At 38.0% G+C, this 20,365-nt stretch overlaps 1 protein-coding gene across 3 annotated transcripts in view; it reads right to left on the bottom strand.

Annotated features, from left to right (window-relative positions):
- rgs7a (regulator of G protein signaling 7a) overlaps nucleotides 1–20,365 on the bottom strand; it is a 53,886-nt gene that overhangs the window by 19,677 nt on the left and 13,844 nt on the right. For 2 of the 3 annotated variants that reach the window (XM_051422148.1, XM_051422158.1), the window contains exons 3-4: nucleotides 4,023–4,119; nucleotides 400–450 (exon numbers count right to left, since the gene is read on the bottom strand). In XM_051422148.1, coding sequence (XP_051278108.1) covers nucleotides 400–450; nucleotides 4,023–4,119 — 148 coding nt within the window. Of the gene's footprint in view, nucleotides 1–399; nucleotides 457–4,022; nucleotides 4,120–20,365 lie in introns of those variants that run through there. The other variant, XM_051422167.1, reaches the window with a different exon arrangement.

Genomic DNA, 20,365 nt, shown 5'->3' with positions numbered 1-20,365 from the left:
TCTCTCTGTCTCTGTCTCTCACTCTCTCTCTCTCTTTCTCTCTCTCTCTCTCTCTCTCTCTCTCTCTCTCTCTCTCACCCCAACTGGTCAAGACAGATGACCACCCACCTAGAGCCGAAGGGTGTGTCCTAGGTTTCTGCCTTTTAACAGGCAGTTTTTCCTTGCCCCCGTCACCAAGTGCTTGCTCATGGTGGTACTGTTGGGTCTCTGTAAATAATGTTATAAGGAGTACGATCTAGACCTACTCTATTTGAAAAGTGTCCTGAGATAACTTCTGTTATGACTTGGCGCTATACAAATAAAATTTAATTGAATTCAATTGAATTGAATTGGTGTGTGTAGATTTCACTGAGTTCAGTATCTGATGTCTATCCCCACTTCAAACCTCAGCTCTTTTACCTTGATCTTCAATGTCCAGATTCTTGATCATCCACTGTACAATATCTGAACCTGAAATAAAAGAAAGCACATAGATATGAATCACTGGCATATCTAATATATTCACAGTGTGCTGAAACACCTTTTTGCATATAGATGCAAATGAAAAGGAAAACAATGACACTCTTAACCCTATCCACCTCCCCTCATCATCACAGTGCATACCAATTCCTCTCGCCTTGCACCATGTGGGTGGGTAATAGGCCATCCATTACCAAATTTTCTTTTCTGACACCCTCTCCAAGCTGTAGTCCATTAATATAAATGACCAGAGAGGTACAATGGCATAATGAAGTATCCATTGTGTACAGTAACAACACAATTTGTCTGACTCAGTCACAGCACAGACATTGCATTGCAATTGTTTCATTTAATAAGTAAATACATCACATTGGATATTTCCAGCTGTCACAAACAAAAACTAATATGTAAACAAGTCAGGTCTCAGAGAGGAGAGGAATTGCATAAATGTAAAACTGTGACAAAGGCAAGGCAATACATTATACGTGTATGCATTTTAAAACAGATGTTGCAATCTTTTACTTTTACCATTACATTACATGGAACTTTTTTTTTTGGTGGATGCCATTTTGCAATCCATCCATCTGAGAATGCAACTGAATCATTTTCAAATCTCGGAAAAACATAACAGCATCTTCTGCCCCCTGGGCATTTTCACACCCCACTATACCATGTGACTTTGGCACTTTGGCTAAATATACATTTTCCAAGCTATTATTACTGCCTGTCATGCTGACAGGTGAAGGTGTGTTGAGGAATGAGAGCCACAGAAAGCAGAAAAAAGGTGTGAAATGCAGACATGAGGGAATTCATGCAGTGAGAAAGTCAGTCCCTGTGGCTGTCTCTCTGTCAATCAAGCTATATTTCTGTCTGTCTGTGTTTTGTCTCGCCATTTCTCTTTCACTGCAACCACTTGCTTTTCGGCACCCCCATAACCAGATGACATTTTGCATGGATTAACAATATAATACAACCCCATTTTCACACTATCAAAGTTGACCCACATTCTGGAGCTTAAATTAGATATGTAAGGTAATCCTCTAACAAGACTGTTCTCCCAATTGATTAATATCATGCCCATAGATTGGGCTGTGCATGTGTGTATGTGGGTGTGTGTGTGTGTATGCATGTGTGCAGGCGCAAGCATGTGTGTGCATCAAAATGCGACAAAAATATAAACAGAGTGATAAGCGATAACGTCAAAGATTAATGATCCCCATGATGGCAAATATTGGATAATTGCTGCAGCAAATAGTAACAGGATACAGAAAAGGGCAACATGCACAGATGGGAATTAATACTTAAAGATAGATTAAGTAGAAATTATGTATGAAAAGCTAGAATAGCTATAGTATTTAGAGATTTTAAGTTGCATTACTGCATGTGCAAATTTGCAAACAAAAAATAGTAAAACAGCATAAATCTCTTTGTCTGATTTAAAGGAGAACGAAAATTTGGAGGAAATATTTGCAATGTTAGAATACATAGAAAACACTGTAAATGCAAATGTTGTAAAAATCTGTAAAATGTGAATGTTATAATGTGAATGTAATAACATCTGTGCTGTAAAAGAGCATTTAAAACAAACTGAGAAAGCAGCAGAGTTGTTTCTAATGCTCACTTTAAGGAATGAACACACAAAGACACCTACTAAAATACCACAAAAACACACAAACAATACACACAAAGGAGACACACTCATACTGCACGTACACACATATACTTACAACTTAACAGAACAAGTGTATGTTACTATACATACTCCTATATAATATTTTGTCTGACAAATACAAGCACATAAAGTTTAAGCACCTGTGTGATGAGAAATGTAAGATAAAAGAATATAAAAAATACTCGGCTCAATATAAAAAAACAAGAGAGAAAAAAGGCAATTGCCACATTTGAAACAGTTAGTCAGCAATACAGTCATTTAAGAGCAAGTGCCATTAACAATTTTGAATAAATTGGCAATATTGTTAAAAGTTGAGGCTCTGAGTGGGGCAGAGGAAAAACACACTGCAGTAACCTTGTTGCATCCACAACTGCTGTGTTTACAGATTGGCCTAGTGCTCCAATGAACACAAGTGGTAGTGTTCACAGAGGGGAAGCTATGGAGGGACTGTGTCCTTGTGCAGCCTTAGAAACTGCCAGGGGAGAGGTAAAGTCTGAGCATCACATTCTTGGAGGAAAATTTAAAAAGTCCAGTGCATTTTAACAGAAATATATTGTAATTATCATGATTATGATGTTATTTTCAGACATGTGGATTAAGTGCACTGTAGTTAGGTATAGGTAGCTGCAAAACAGAGCTACAAATACAAGCCATCTGTTGTGTTGCTACCAACATATAGCTAGCTGTAGCTTTTTGTGTGATATCTGATAAAAAAAAAAAATAGAACAGAGATGGTTCAGATCTGATGTTGCTTGACCTGCCACTGTTTTTGAACAAAGACAAACACACAGAAACACTGTGTGGTAGATCTGGCATCAAAAAGGGGAAAAAAAAGGACTGTGCATCAGCTGCCCTTTATACGCCCAAAGCATTCATCATTGTTTCCCTAACATCACTAAAGCTACATTTTGCTATTTAAATTTATGTGTTCACATGTTTGAATCTGTGCCCCATTTCAGCCACCTATTTTAGCCTAGACATGTCACTGGTTGTGACAAGCCAAGCGGGGCCCTTAGTTAAGGGCGACGATCCAACAGACAAGCTACTGTAGCTCAAATTGCTGAAAAAGTTAATAGTGGTTCTGATAGAAAGGTGTCAGAATATACAGTGCATCACAGTTTGTTGTATATGGGGCTGTGTAGTCGCAGACCAATCGGGGTGCCCATGCTGACCCCTGTCCACTGCCAAAAGCGCAAGAGTTCAAGGTGTTGACTTGGCCTCCAAATTCCCCAGATCTCAATCCAATCGAGCATCTGTGGGATGTGCTGGACAGACAAGGCTGATCCATGGAAGCCCCACCTCACAACTTACAGGACTTAAAGGATCTGCTGCTAAGGTCTTGGTGACAGATACCAAAGCACATCTTCAGCGAACTAGTGGAGTCCATGCCTCGATGGGTCAGGGCTGTTTTGGCGGCAAATGGGATACCTACACAATATTAGGCAGGTGGTCATAATGTTACGGCTGATTGGTGTATAGTACAGTACAGTAGTACATAGTTTATTTTTTATCTTCATGTATGACAGATGATGGCTTTGCGTCTCTAAGCTTTTGAGTGTAGTGTTAAATTAAACTAATCTCTTATGGAGTCTCACTGCAGCATGGGTTCTTATCTATTAGGTTGCACAGCTCCAAAATCCAATATGATCCTCTTGACATTCTGGCACTGCTGGTGTGAAATGCAAAACGGACAACTCTCTAAATACTTTCAGTGTTTTGTTTGGCAAGTACAGAGTACTAGTCGGGTACGAAGTGGGTGGGAGCCAAGCGGAGGAGAGGAGAGGAGAGGAGGAGGAGTGAAGAGAAGAGAAGAGAAGAGAAGAGAAGAAAAGAGGAGAGGAGAGGAAAGGAGATGACAAAGCAGAACAGTGCAAAAATATAAAAACCTTACCTGAAAAAACACTGGGAATCTTCGTTAGAAAACTTTTCACTGTTCGGATGGGGATGCCATTTTTCTCATCCTGCATGCGTGCTATTACTTCCTCCATCTAGACAACACAGGGACAGTGGGAGAGAAGAGGAGCAAGGGGGTAGAAAGCGCAAGAGAGAGAGTGAGTACTTCTTGTGAACTTGCCTTAGCAAGCAGAGGTTGTGTGTGAGCAAGACAGAAAAAGGTAAACAGATACAAACAGGTTCCTGTGTGTTTCAGCTATGGCTCCAGGGGACAGAGAGTGAGAAAAGGCAGTTGGTGACTAACAATCACTGCTGTCAGATCTCTGCTTCTCCTTTGAAAAATCTCTCTGATTTGTGTCATTTGTCACATAAAACTGCCAGTAAGCTGTACTTATTAAATTTTGCAACAGCTATTGAATTTTGGAAGTCTAGCAATGAAGTTTCTTGTCATTATCCATCACAGTATATTTGTGTCCAGAAACAGCCACACTTCCACTTTCCACTAACTTTGCTCAGCAGAGAAGAAAAATGTATAATGTCACCCAAAAGACATTTCACATTATGTTTTCTGTTAAGCCTTGACTGAGTAACACATTTGAACCAAAAGCTGCACTGTGGGTGAATAGACACAAACAGGCACATACGTCACTGAGACAGAAATGCTCTGGGAGTTATCTCAAGGGCCTAACAGGGCAAAACAAGCCATGTTTCCAAGAACACACAGAGGGAGCTAAGCAGAGAGTAGAGCAAGGCCCCGATATGTCAGCCAGATCAGATGCCAAAAGATCTCCCCAAACTCCTCCCTCAGTGTAAAAATATACACATGGAAAATATGTACACAGAGTTCAACAACCTGGCAACACATTAATACAGTATAGTACACGAACAGGCACACATTAACAAACGTACAAAATGTGTTGCTTTTTACCCCTCCACCTGTAAAGGATTTTCAGTACTAAGAGGTATTCATTGGGGATGGTCAATTTCCTGTTTTTTCAGCTGCAGCAATTCTGTCAAGGTTTATCTATTTTTAACATAGCCAGTTAATCATAGTATTATTACTGAAATATTATTCTGAAATAGGCAGTCATGGGTAAAGTGTGTTTCTTTTTTGTCTCGGTGTCTGAGCTTAAAAATGAAATGGTTGTGTCACAGTCTCATAACCCTCATTAAAGTTACTATATGCAGAATTTGTGAAAATTTAGAAAAAAAAAATTGTGAAAAGAGTATGGATTACTTTTTCTCCTTAAAAAGGACTTAATTTTGCTTCTCAACTAGACAACCCATATCTATAAAAAAATAAATAAAAACATAGCACAAATTACAGGTGGCATACTTGACAATAGTGGACAAGCTGCCAAGATTTATTTTGCATGTGCTGATTAAAATAAAAGCATCTTAGATTTCATTCAGATTCATGAAGGTACATAAAGTTATATGATATCCATCACTAAACATCCAATACAAAGTTGCCATTTTCATTAGGTTTAACTAGAACATTCGCTTGAAATGTATGTTATTTCTTCCCAAAAATGCCCAAAGACAACATGTAAAGTGAAAACAACAGGGAACCAAAGATAGATCCCTGGGGAACCACATGGCAAGTGGGGGGCTGTTGAAGAGGAAAGGGCCATTCCAGGATAACACAGGAGCCTCTTTTGAACAGCTACAGTAAGAGCAGAACCAAAACAGAGCCAAATCCCTTATTGTAACTCAACTTTTTCAACCCTTATTCTGCTCAGACATCTATCTATCTATCTATCTATCTATCTATCTATCTATCTATCTATCTATCTATCTATCTATCTATCTATCTATTTTGTGTGTTGTGTTGTGTTGTGTTGTGTTGTGTTGTGTTGTGTTGTGTTGTGTTGTGTGTTGTGTTGTGTATTGGTGTTTGAAATGGTCTTTTTGGTTTAAAATGTTTCCCTTTAATCTGATTACACTTAACATTTCACCAATTGTCGTAACTTAGTTTGTGGTGTCAGTTGTGATTGTGACTGCACTGCTCTGAAGTGTAATGTTGTTCTCACAGGTCTGACTTCATGGATCATCCCCCTCAATTTTCCTTTATCTCCACCTTCGAATGACACACACACGCAATTTATCAGTGGAATCATCTAAGAAAGGTAACACATTTTGAATGCAGCCAATTCTATTTTGTACAAATGAAGGTTTTGTGTGGGTGAAAATTAATTTCTGTGGCTGTATTGGTGAGAAGGAAATACTAAAAAAACTGGCTTTAATATGTAAATCTGAGACTTCTTGGGTTTAGCAGTTCATGCGCTAGTTCTGTGGCATAATGTTATAATGAAAGGATATAGCTAATCCAATACCCTGGAGCTAAAAATCATTCCAGTTAGTGATTGGAGTTTAATTGACAATGATGGAGCACAGGCAAATACTGTAACAAAAGAGCTGCTGGGGGAAAGTTGAATAGCCAGCAAGAATGAGAAGTGAAAAAATGAAAAGAAAAAACCCTGAATTGGCAACAAAAATGCACAATTTCAGATTATTTAAGTTCTGTTTCTCCCACATATGTACTTGCATGAGGCAGGTCAGTGGATCTGTAGAAACGGTTTCATTGCTCGTTACCCTTGTTCACCCACTAAAAATGTAAGTTTTAAAAACAATTATCAGAAATATCAAGCGCTTAGAAGAATAATCCATCCAAACTGCTTGTGGCTATCCATTATTTCTATATAACTGCTTACATTTAGTTGTTTATTGGTTTCGTTTTCTTATTCCCACACATAACTAAGCCTGGATTGTTCCACAGAAGACCCTTCTAAAACTAATGTTACACCAATGACATACTTACGTCTTCACAAGCAGGAGTCTTATGTAATGGACAACAATGCACTGCAGCCACAAGATAGTTTTCATTTTTAATAAGAGACACTGCTGCAATCATAGACAACTACTTTGTTTAAAGGCATTCTGGGAAATTTAGGAAGTAACTGACTCAAATAATTGGAATACAGAAGGAAAAAGGGTATATCTCAAAGAGAGATAACCCTAAACTGAACCCTTAAAAAGATACTGGAAGATGGAAGCTGTTGAACTCCAGAAAATGTTCACATCTAAGAGTTTAAGTACCAGGGGATGAGATTTTTCTTCAGTGTTCCTCAACCAACAATAGTTATAAAAGAGACAGATGGATTAAGATAAAGATGTGTGTTTAATTTCGGTAACAAACTTAACCAAATCAAACCAAAAAACATTGCTTAATACAGTAAAGTTGCTTGATGTTGCTTAATACAGCAATGTTTTTTTATCATCATTTTCATTATATAATTCAGGCTTGCAAAGTTGTAGCATCTGAAACTGACGCACAGAAATAAAAGGAATTACCAGTATTCATGTGGCCTCCTTTTATTTGTCGCATGCATCATTCCTTTTGTTGTTCTTAAACATATCTCTCTAAAATAATCCTTATTGTATTCAGCTCATCCCCATTGAATAAATGTGCCTTATAACGCCAACCTTCTTGCTGTATCTATGTCTCACTGTCTTTCCCTGAGAGTTAGCTGGCACTGTGAGACAGAGCAAACAAGGACAACAGCAACAGTGATCAATACTTCACACACTCTCTCCTATCTCTGCAAACCCTCTCCGCCTACACATGGTAAAATGCCACCAGCGTGAATATTCAGGATCTAAAGCTCTTGAAGTCGGGATGCTCTCTCGCTTCATGTTGTGAGGAAGAGAGGAAAGTCGTTTCCCACAAGAGAGCAAGAGTCTCTCTCTCTCTCTCTCTCTCTCTCTCTCTCTCTCTCTCTCTCTCTCTCTCTCTCTCTCTCCGTCCCCCACCCATCCACCCACCCAGAGCTGTCTGACTGTGTCTCTGCAGCCTCTTAACAGATAAGAGTGAGTGTTTTGGCTGCACAGTGTGAATCATTGAATAATGATGGCACAGGACTCAGTACATATGAAGTGACTAACAAAAGCTCCGGATATAAGCACATACTGAGCTTCAGCACACGGCTCCAAGCACTTCAAAGACTATCACTGAGGGCACTCAGGGTGCAATCAGAATGTTCTGAAGCACCATTTGGAGCAAAAAACATTTTCAAACTGGGTTTGTAAATCAATGCTGGCCTCTTAGATTTCTTTTTTAGCCATTGTTAAGTGCACTATAAGTCCCTTATTTGACAGGCTGTTTCTAAGAAAAGCGAGGCGATAAAAGGATCAGTTATTAGAAAGGTTCTCTCTTGAGCACATCAGCGGGATGTGAGATGTTTTTGGGAGGACATTTCAGCTATTTTATTGTATGTCCTAAGATAGCTCATTTGGACGTGACCTTTATTGGTTAACCCAGCAGGAACAAAAATAAGCTGGAAAAGAGGTTGTTTTGCTGCCTTGGTGATGATGGCAGAAAGTGAAAATGCTATATCGACACTGTGTTTTAGTGTCTACCATATACATGAGATTTATCCCAAAATGTTTCTTGCAAAGGTAAACTATGTAGAAATGGCAAAGAAATTAATATCATTAGGTCTAGATATCCCTGAGAACTGTTTGGAGAGCTTTTAGTTACTTAGAGTTCAAGGACTGCGGTATATGGGTTGAGTGACAATAGGCTCCTTTGTGGGTGTGAACTACTATGACCTTGACATTTGAAGCAAGCTACTTGTAATCCATTAAGCATTTGGTTGTTGATTGCTTTGCACAACGTACAGGCGGCATGAAAGAGTTTCCTTCCTTAACAAATTATGTTATCTGTCTCTAGTGTTGTAGATTTAAGTGACGGAAAGAAATTGACAGTACTCGATCAGCAAAAACAACAAACAGCATTAACTGGATCATCATTACTTACACAATCTTTAATGTAAATCCCTGAATACACACATGTTTAATAGAGACTTTGCGTGATGCCTGCTAACAAAATGTAACTCAGGAGCATGCACACTAGTTCAAATACTGTAAAGGTGAGCTCATCCTCAATTACAGTTTCTAAAAGTAATCCACATTTTGTCTTTCTTGGTACACAAAATCAAATGCAGCTTGTCATTTAATTGGAAACTCATCTACAATTCATTCCAGTTTCTGTCTGTCTGTGCAGATGTAAAAACCTCACTGACTGTGCTGCTGAGGAAATTAAAAGCTTTCCTTTTCTTCTTCTTCTTCTCCTCCCCTTCTCGCTTCCCCCTCACCCCCCTCTGTCTTGCTCTCATTGCCTGTGCTGTGATGGGTGAATGTTACTGCATCAGATGCACAGGGAGAATGGTATTACCTTGACAGTGTTATCTGAGGACAAGTGTGTCTACATGAGGAGAACGGATATTCCTCCCAACAAATATGCATGCACACATCACAGAGGAACACATTCATCCACACACACATAGAAAACACAGATATTCCTATCATTACATGACACACAGAACACACAGCGATTATCAGTCACATTGCATCCAGAGCATATGCAATTTGGAAATGCACACACACATAAACAAACACACACACAGACTATTCCCTACTAGGGATTATTATATTTTAAAAAGCACAACATCAAAATAGGTGACTCCCAGCTCAAGTCTGGCTGCCTACGGCAGTGCAAGAGCAGCCTGAGTAGAACCTGTGGCTATATAGCATGACAGCTCGACTAGATAAAACAGTCTTTGCAGTTGCTTGATCTCATTTCGTTCTGAACTGCTATCCTTGGCTCCACGAATGAGGCAAAACTTGTGGTGGAGGCTGAGAGATAGTATTTCACATTGTTTGCCCTCAAAAACCAGCAGCGGTTTACAAAGAAAATACAACATGCACACCAGATTCAAGGTCAATAACTTTTAATAGGATCAATATTATGACAACAAAACCACTTAAAGGTCTACACTGAGGCTCCAAAATTAATACCTGCCAAGCGCCAAATGTGGGCAAATTTTGAGTTTGGCAGAAAAGTTAATTGGGCCATGTGGCCAGTAAATAATTTGGAGTCACAGTGTAGGTTTGCATTGCTGTTTTTTTTTTTATGTGTACAATACTGAGACTAACTTGACCCTCACAGTCTACCGTACCTATCATGATGTCAGCCAATACAACCAAAGCAGCTTAGCTCTATTTGGTACTTTCTACACTATGTTTTTCCATGAGAAAACATGTTATGTACATGTTATTAGAGATGTGTGGACACATTCTTGGTGTTAAGCCACCAAAAAGAGAAAAGTCACAGAGGTCTGCATTTTTTGCTAGAAGTGATATCTGAACGACGCAGGAGCCCTGAGCTAAATTATTTTTAGTCAAATAATGCCAGTAAAATATATTTTTGGCTGGTTTCTCAGTTTACATGCCATTGGCAGATGAGCCAAAAAGTTCTTTTGGACCTTATCTACACTACAGCTGCATTAAAGCATAGTTCTTTGTTACCAGAAATGACTAATTAATTAATCACACATCTCTTCTAGACAGGCTGGTGCATTTGCATATGGAGCAAATCCATATGCCATACTTTGGAGGATAGGACACAGTAAATATAAAAAAATAAGAAGCACTTCCTGTTTGGTGGTTATGTATTATGAGCTATACAAACTAATACAAAATCACAGGAAATGTGACCCTCTAGAGTTCCCCTCCAGTGGAGAAAACATGATAAAGTGCCCTCTATGGTGCCCTTCCAGTGGAGAAAATGCATTGCAGTGCCATACAGGCTGCCCTACATGCTAGAACATTTTCTACGCACTGGTGTCCAATTACATGCAGCTGCTTCTTTTTATTTTGTTCACCAGTGGCTATATCATTTACATCACTGCCTGCACATTATTCCTTTTTAATAGACTTTCTAGCCCTTACCTTCTGCATCTGTATACAATGGTGATATATTCAAGTGACGCTGTTCCTCTCCGGTCGTGACCTAGATTTAGTGACGAGGAGAAATCTCAGCACTTGATGAACTCAAACACCTTTTTTAAAAACCCTTAATTAGATTCTCACTTCTTATATAAGCTCTAAATCTCTGAGGACATACTAGTGTTTATCTCCAGCTGAAGGGATTTCTTTCTCTTCTCATGGAAAGACATTAAACATACACAAACAAGTGCATGATGAATGTGCACTTTCCTAGCCCCCACTCAGAAGTCAACTGCTCATTTATTACCAAACACGCAGGAGATATGCTGACAAAAGGCATTTATACTGTAATGGCCTTTGATGGAGCTTTTATATTCACCACAAACCTTTTTGTAATCAATCACATCCAGTACAACAGTAAGAAAACATGTCTAGCAATGTAAGGCAGCCTTTGGATGATAAAACACAAAGTGAAAACTGTCATCAATCTTAATTGTGAAATTATTCTACATATATTTAAAAAAGGAAAATACTAATTATATAATTACAGTATTGTGGATATGATTTATGCCTCACATGCGTATATATCAATGCAGACTGTCAGACAAATCAATCAGTAATATTGCTGAAGTAGAACATTTTAATAACCATCCATAATTTTACAGAAATACTAGAAAATCACTAGGTTCACTGAAAGGCTGCACAATTTAATCTATAGCTATTATACTGTAATTGATATTCAGACCAAAATAAACCTAATGATGAACAAAAAGAACCAAATTATCACAATGCATATATTTAATATTGATTATGTTAATACTGTATAATATTACGTATTTACATCAGTGAGAAAAAATCTATATGATGAGAAAAATCAAGGGGTTATTTTTTATAATAATAAAAAAAAATTTTGAACCAAAAATGTAAGTCTTAAAGTCCAATTATCAATCTTTAATTTAAATATTGACTGCAGGTAGTGCACTTGAAACCAATTAGACCAACCAATTAGATATTAGTACACATTTTTTATCTACTCTCTTCACTAACATCGAACAAATCATTGTTATGTTGCTAAATACAAAGTTAGTCAGACACTTCAACCTCTTCTGTGCAGCACAGCACTTTCAAAATAAAATTACCACGCAGATAGGTGGAGGAAGTTATTGAGCTCATGCTGACAAGGTTGTTGAATAGATGCCATGAATCTTAAGTCTCCGAGTTACCACAGCAACACAGTCTGTGACCACTATCACAAGGACATCTTTGGCAGCGCGCCATTGCTCATTCATAAGAGTGAAAGAAAGAACATGGTTCCTGGGACAGCAAATGTGGGGGGGGGGAGCATTTGTTTTCTATTGATTTTCCTCTTGTTCCCATTATATGTGGTTTACCTTGGTTTCCTTAATTTGTTTAACTAAGCTGCACAGTACACTGTATGCAGTACATTAAAGTAAGTAGTCTGATTAAAGTAATATTTTAGTGGGTATAATTCCATTATTTATTATTAGTATTAGTCCAGTATGTGTAATTTGAATATAATTTACAACACTATTAATACAATTGTAGAACTCTTAGACAAATTCTAACAGAACTGGTTTTGCTTTTATTGCTCAATTGTAGTTGGTAAGCAATTTAATTGAATTCAAAAACTTTAATAGACAATCAGTGTATGTTTGTGCATCAGTGATTTGATTTAAATTACATGACTCTCATCTTTTGAGACTAGGGCTGAAGCATGACTAATTAAGTAATCAAGTATTCTATTGATTACTTCATCGATTAATCAAGTAATCGGATAAGAAGTACTTCTGCTTGTACAGGTCTTTTAAATTGGTTTCAGAGTCTCCTCTAGGATTATTTCCAGCAGCGGAGTAAAAAGCCTTCTGTTGTACTCCCACTGTACTGGTAGTGGAGTATTTTCAAACTCTGGTATTAGTACTTTTACTTCAGTAAAGGATCTGATTATTCCTCCACCCACAGCCTAACTGCACCTGCAGCTGAGCCTTATCCTATGAGGAAGGTGGGCTTGTGTGTAATTTCACTTCTGATTTAAATTTCTTTCCCAAAACTACATAGTATACCTTTAAAATAGCCTAGAAACTCTTAATACAACACTACATGTCATTTTAACCATGTTCACAAAGGCAGTGTGGACTTTTGGCCACCTGGCTGAAAGCCTGTGGAGTAGAACAATAACTTCAGTTCATGTTGTGGACCAAACTCTAACCGAGTAAGCCACCGGAATCCACTATTTCTTTTCAGATTTTCAGTTCTACACATGTATCATCAACACAGAATTTACAGTCATTCAGATTAAGTATAATTGTCTGAGTGAATTCAGAAGTGTCCGTCAGTCCTTTGGTATAGCTGAGATGTAGTGCATAGATCAGCCCAAATATAACTAGGAAGGCATCAGCAAGTCTGGGAGGTTGACCACAACATCACCTTCAATGACGATGGAGATTTTCACTGGGTGATAGGTGGTAAACTGAACTCTGTTGCTGATGGTTTTAAGGAAGGCCACTGATGCATCCCCAAGATCTGGCTCATCCAAATCACCCTGAACGCATAAAGAAAGGGATCATACACTAATAACATTCACTGAAACACCATGGGCAGTGTGGGTGTGGCGAAGAAGAATTTTATGGTTGATTATCATAAAAGATCCATAGACCCCTGCTCATTCTGCTGTTTTGTGCTCTTAAACACTGAGGAGGCAAGATGACTTCAAGTGTGCCACTACTGGGATAATAATAATTTTTTAAATCAGCAGGCTAACACTGGCACATTTACCAAAATGGTGTTTTATGTTGTCTTCATAAATAAATTAAGAAAAATGTAGTTGTACTTGCTAAACTAGCTGTGTTCTAGCATGGCTCACGTTGTTTGTGAATGTACAAGCTGAACTTCTACACAAATATTAATGTTATGTTCAGTACTTACAATTAATCCAGTGGTGCTGATAGTTGACATAAAATGCAGAAACACGCCTCCCGCCTTCTCCGCAGCTCCATAGTCTACAGGAAGTGCACGCAAGACTTCCGGTGGAAGCAGTTTGGCAATTTGGTAGAATTTTAAGAAATCAACATTGTAACATAAAAAAATATTAATTCTTTAAAGCATATTGATTTTGTCAATCTGTGCCAGCAACATAAATTCATATATAAATGTTATTTTTATTTATTGTTAAAATAGTACGTAAATTACTTTGAAACTCGGGTTTAAGTAACTATGAATTTATCCTTTTATGTAGTGGTTACATAAAAGTTCAGATTAATAAAAAATGTATATAAAAATTGAACATACATAAAACAAAGATAATGTTACACGTAAATTGGTAGAACTTCTAAACAGAGTTTTCACTACTTATTCCATTTAATTAATTTGAGCATTCGTGTTTACAGGGCATAATTTTAGGTTCTACCTGTTGAATAAGTGAAGAGAGAGAAGTTGTCGTGCTGCAGTTGTGTTGATTATTCTAAGATAACCTCTTGCCCCACTTATCACTAGGGCTGCAACTAACAGTTATTTTCATTTTTGTTTCTCCATATATCCCTTTACCGATATAAAACAAAGAAAGCAGCAAATCCTCACAAAACCATTCTTAGTTTCAGGTGATTGTACACTAATGAAAACATAGTTATGCCTATTATATTCCATTTCTGTCAATAGATCCTCCTAAATGTTATACACTGGACCTTTAAACCATTTATGGATCATCAAAATAGTGGGCAATTAATTTTTTTGTGTCAATTGACTAATCGATTAGTTGACAAATTGTTTCTTATCACCCACAACCCAGAAGGACTGCAGTATGTTAAACATGAAGCATTTAGGGTTATATAGTAGAAAATACTCCAATACGCAATGAGAGAAATATAATATCTAAAATCTTAGAGCCAGTTCTCTTAGTATTGCCAACAGACGGTCATGCTCTGTTTGCTCTGCTCACCTTTAATCTTGCATGAACTACTCCGATTTAGAATCCATCCTATTTAAAAGGAATATCTCTGCCCCGTCTTGACTTACCTTCTTTATACTTATGGCTGAGTATTTTGCATTTTCATTGTCTTTTCCGCATTTACATGTATTCACTCTGCCCCTCACTTCTCAGGCTCTGAGATTGAGAACGGACAACAGTCTGTTTCACAGCGGGCAAGGATCATAGAACATGAGGAACAGATGCCCAGGTTACAACACTGCCTGGAGTGTAGGCAATTACTCCATCCAAACTGCAGGTTTATTTCTATATGCTGTGAGGCAGATTCTGCAAACCAGTGATTAGCCATTTAACGACATCTGCAGTTTGGTGCTTGATAAGCCTTGCTTTTGGTTGCATTCATCTATGCAGTTCTGTCTCTGTGTACACAATCAAGCTCCATTGAGCCATCAGTCAAATGGAGCATCTGTTTCTTGGGATGTCACTTCACTGTTTCACACTTCAGGATGTTCTCTCACTCTGCACATTTGTTCCCTCTGTCATCTTTATTCTTCATCATAGGTAATTTGCAATAACATCACATCCTAGAAGGTACAGTATAAAGAAACCTGAGGAAGTAAAATGCCTCTTTGCCATTTGCTGCTCATGTCTTTATCTTTTCAGCAAAGATCTATGAATTTTTTAGATGATAATTATTCCTCCTCGATGCCTCCTCTCTCTCTCTCTCTCTCTCTCTCTCTCTCTCTCTCTCTCTCTCTCGCTCTCTCTCTCTCTCTCTTCACACCTAATATCATTAATGTGTTTTATAATGTACCAGTTGGTAGTACTTTGTCCATTATTTCCATAATGGAGGACTGTGATAAGAAAAGCCTGATGCCACTGTAAAACATTCTTGCTCACAGCAGCAGCAGCAGCAGCAGCAGCAGCAGCATTATAATAAGCAAGCTCTGATGGACAGTGAAGGACAGATGGCTTCCTTACTACAGACTTTGGTTTATTTGGATGATAACAAATGGATGTTGTCAACCATGATGTCCCCTTAGCATTGAAATGTTCCTCGAGGTGTGACTGAGAGCCTTTTAATGGCTTGATCTGATTTGGTCTGATTTGCTAATGGATGAAAGTGAGACTGATGTTTGCAGGCAAACAAGACAATCTTTGATTTCCTGAGTGGTGTTATTGACTTAAGGTTGCCTGAGTGGCATGTTGTTGTGTTGTTTTCTGTTTGCTTAAATATAGCATATTTTTTGTTCCAAGTACTATTTGTAAGTTTGTCTGAAACGATAATATGTGAATAATACATTAAATGCTTTGAGCTTAATTACATCAACTTGAATCAAACTGAATTTGGGATGGTACCACGTAGGTTTACAGTGTAGTTTTCATGTAAACAAACAAAAGTTCTGTTTACATTCAGTGGTTCTCCGTGTGTGTATCTTTGATGTGAAATAAACGTGTTGAATGCCATTCCTATCTTGTAGAATAGTTTCGCAACGCTAGTTTTTAAAAAGTATTTTAAATCAAGCACTGTTTTCATCTGTTTGCTTGCTTGCAGTCCTCTTCTTCCCTGCCTTTTTTGGTGCATTGCAACGTATCTTGGCAATTTAACGCCACCTGTAGGTCAGTGGAGAAGTGTGAAACTATTGGACTGTGTGCGCATATATGAGATAAACAAAATTGGGGCCCACTCATAAAAACAACAGCTCCATTGCACTACTAGAGGCCAAAAACTCCATGGGGAACCTTTAATGTAGGAACATAACAAGCTCATAGACTTGTTGCTTATGTGTTTATGCTCTCTATGCTTCTTTTCAGTTACTGCATAAAGCTAAATGTTAAGTTAAAAAAATTAATATTAAGAATTCCATGGTTCACTGGAACCAAATTAATATAAATGCATAGACTTAGTGTGATCAGGTTTCGCAGAAAATAACATCAAGTATCAATGAAATCAATGAAAAGTGAATACATATAAATGACTTGCATGTAATATGTAATGTGCTGAAATTGTCACTGGAGGTAGTGTAAGCTGATAATTAAGTGCCAGAAATGAACATCAGACTCATAAAGGTGTCAGCATGCTTCAACCGAAGAGCTTGTTCTTCTCCCCCCACACCTTTCCAACGTCGGAACTGAGGGGGCTTCATCCGACAATCGCTGTCACTTTCCGAAACCAACAATCCCAAAAGCACGCCCACTTCACACAGCAAATTTCAAGGTGTGCAGTGGTGAGAAAGAAGGCAGTGTTTGAACTTCACTTTCAAGATCTCTTCTTTCATTTTTGAAACAATTACTGCTGTCACTTTTGGTGAGTGCAATCGAGCGCAATGCCATAGTTCAAGGAATGTCAGTCTGAAGGTGTGCATTGTTATCCCAATTTGTATGTTTCATTGCATTTCGCCCCTTTATATGACAGTTGGATTTTGAAAAAACTATAAAAACTTCAGACATTTGTCTTTAGACATGGTTGGATGACGTGTCATATGAGCTAGTTCATAGTGAGCATACTGACACCTTTAGTCTCAAACCAATAACTCCACTCTCCTACTGTTATCCTGCAGTACCAATATTAAAGAATGAATAAATTATAGATGTAACAGAAGTCCCAATCTTGTCACACTAGACTACATCTATTAAGTTCTGTTTTTCAAATTTCAGCCAAGATGGATACTATCCAGAAGTAACAGCCAACATTTATTATAGGTCTTACTGGCGTGTGATACTTCCAAACCTCACAAAGAAATAATCTAAACCAGGTGCTGAAGTAACCTTGATGCTGCAGCTCCTTGATGTACTTTTTCTTGCCTCTAATTTGTTCAGAAACTAATTTCAGTGGAAAGTCCATGTATTTCCAGTGAAAGCATCTGAAAGAGAGAAACTGCCTGTCATCTGTTGTACAGCCTTTTTGTCATACATGGCCTTGCCAGACCACATTGAGCAAAGTGAAAATCTGCATGATTATTATTTGCTAGATTATTCTTTTCACTTCTACAAAGTTGTCTTTCCAGGAAACTGAAGTGATCTAGGTATTTTTCTGTATAATAATCCATCTCCTTTTACATCTCCAACATCATTAAATGCCTTTAATAATATATAACTTGGTTGGCAGTGCATGATCTTCTCCATCATTTCTTCGCTGGAAGTGTAATAAATAAGACTCATCGGTAAAGCATTCCGGTTCACAACAGCCGAAGCAGCAGTTGTGGTACTGTCATCTGGTTTGATGGACAGATGGTATTATCACTATTTCATTTAGAATGATTTCCAGATGGTTGCCAACAGATACTTGCATCCAGAAGGCCCCTCTTCGCAGTATTTTCATCAACTTATACACCTTTTTAGAACACGCTCCTCCTTCCTCCTCACGTCCCCAGAGAATCATCGTCCCTGGTGTACGGCTGCAGAAGGATGTTCAATATTTCCCCTGACTCCTCAGCATCTCCCTCCCTGAGGGACAACCCCCTACTAGAGAGAAAGAGACAAGCATTGAATCATGGATGAGAGGTAGTCAGCCAGCTATGCCTGCTCCCTGAAAAAAACACACTGGCATTTATCCTTGTTTGACATTGCTGCGGTTAATGCAGTTCTTGTTCCAAATTTGCCAGCCGGTAGGTTTCTGCCATCTCATGCTTTATACATCCAGAGAACATTTTAAAGGATCATCCAATTTCCCTAAGGATTGTAGTATCGTCTTTCTTGCAATGCAATGCCCTATGTAATGACTTTTTAATAGTAAAATGTTTTAGCATCATTGTAGTTGACTCTTACAGGATTTAACAAGCCTTTTAGCTTAACATAAGAGTCAGTGTCAATCAGAGTGTCTTATTCTTCTGATATACGGAATGGTACACTGGAACAGAAGTGTAGCTCTGAACAGTAAGGTTCTTCTTTTTAGTTTTTTATACTTGTACTTTAGAAACGGTAACAATATCGGTGCTGTTTTACATTTGTTTCTCAATTTTACTGTTATCTGTAAGCATCAGGCTTGTTTATTGTCCAACAACTGACAGACTGTAGTTGAAGTTTTTGTCTTCCTGTCAACAGTAGTGCTATTCTTCTATAATACTCAAATGTATCTGACAAGTAAAGTAAATAAACATTTATTACCATTAAAGCTGCTCTAATCAGTGACTAGCTAGTGAACATAGTCAAATATTAGGCAGCAAAAGAGACAGATTTTTCCCTCAGGAGTTGGAAGGGACGGAAAAAATAAACTCACAAGGACTTAGACACAACTCCAAATAAATGCTCATGTTCACCATGTTGTGTTTAACATTACAGTACAATTGATGTGCTGCCACCAGGTGGAAAACAAAATCAATGAACACTGCTTTAATTGAAATTAATATGTGATACAACAAACTTTGGAAAAACTGCCAAGGTCATTCTCCTTTATAGTGATAATTTAAACTCCTGTATATTGGTTGTTTAATTTTTTCTAACTACATGTAATGCTATATATATACTGAGGCTGTTTTAAAGTCAGTGACAGAAATTGGAGTAGTAGTTAACAGCTGTACAGTAGCAGTATAAGCAGTAAGTAGACTAGTAATATTAATAGTGGTAGTAGTGTTTTTAGTAGTTTTTGGTAGTAGTAAGCATTAGTAACCACAGGATCAGTAAGTGCTGACATTGTAAGATCTAAAACTGCTTGTACTTTCACTTGCTGAATAGTAACAAATGCAGCAACACTCATTTGTCCTTTAAGTGTTATTAATCTCATCACTATAACATATCAGTTTCTGATTCATGTTGGAATAGCGCTCCTGGGGACGAGACATTGTTCACTCTTATGTCTCTACCTTTAGCTGACTGTTTTCTAGCCACGGATTTCTGTCTGTTCACAAAATCTACTATGATCTGGTGTTCCTGGCTGGTGGTGGGATAGTGTTCCTAGGGCAAGGCCTCTCCCTCCCTCTCTCGCGTTCTCTCTCCCTCCCTCAATCTCTCTCTCTCTCTCTTTACCTCTCTCTCTTTCTCTCTCTCTCACTCTCATCTTCTTGGTGGGCGGTCAGTGGGCGCGATGACTAAGCCAAGGTTGGCCATGTGCTAGAACATAATCCACTGAAAGCCAATATCCCTCCTGCCCACCTACCATGATTTCATCACTCAAACAGCATGCTATTATAAATTAGTAGATAAAGGAAGAAGAAAGCTGCATTACTTTCAGATGTACCGTGCAAAAGTTTTCCAAAAATGAACGCAAGAGTTTATCTAATTGCCAATGGTTGTATACATACACATACCTTAAAACAGCATGCTATAATTTATTGATCAGCCATACACAGACGATTACATAAAGTAATTTATAATTCAATAAAACTATAACAAAAAAACGTGATTTCAGCACTTATTCTGATTTACAGTCGGCAGTTGTTGACACCATTGGGATTTGGATTTAAGACCATTTAATAAAAATGCTTTTTGGTGGTTAAACAGTGCAGTCAGCCATGGGAATACTGTTGTGTTTAATGAAATCTCCCCTATAGTTAATCCTTCATCAAGGCAAGCCTGTTAGTGTCCAAACTGTCTGGCATTACTCTTGAGTAGTCTTATCATTGGGCACCAGAGAGCATGTTTACTTAGACCAAACAGAGAGACAAGGAGGAAGA

The sequence above is a fragment of the Dicentrarchus labrax genome, unplaced genomic scaffold, assembly GCF_905237075.1.
Source record: "Dicentrarchus labrax unplaced genomic scaffold, dlabrax2021, whole genome shotgun sequence".
Taxonomy (NCBI): domain Eukaryota; kingdom Metazoa; phylum Chordata; class Actinopteri; family Moronidae; genus Dicentrarchus; species Dicentrarchus labrax.
This window is presented reverse-complemented; position numbering and strand designations above follow the sequence as displayed.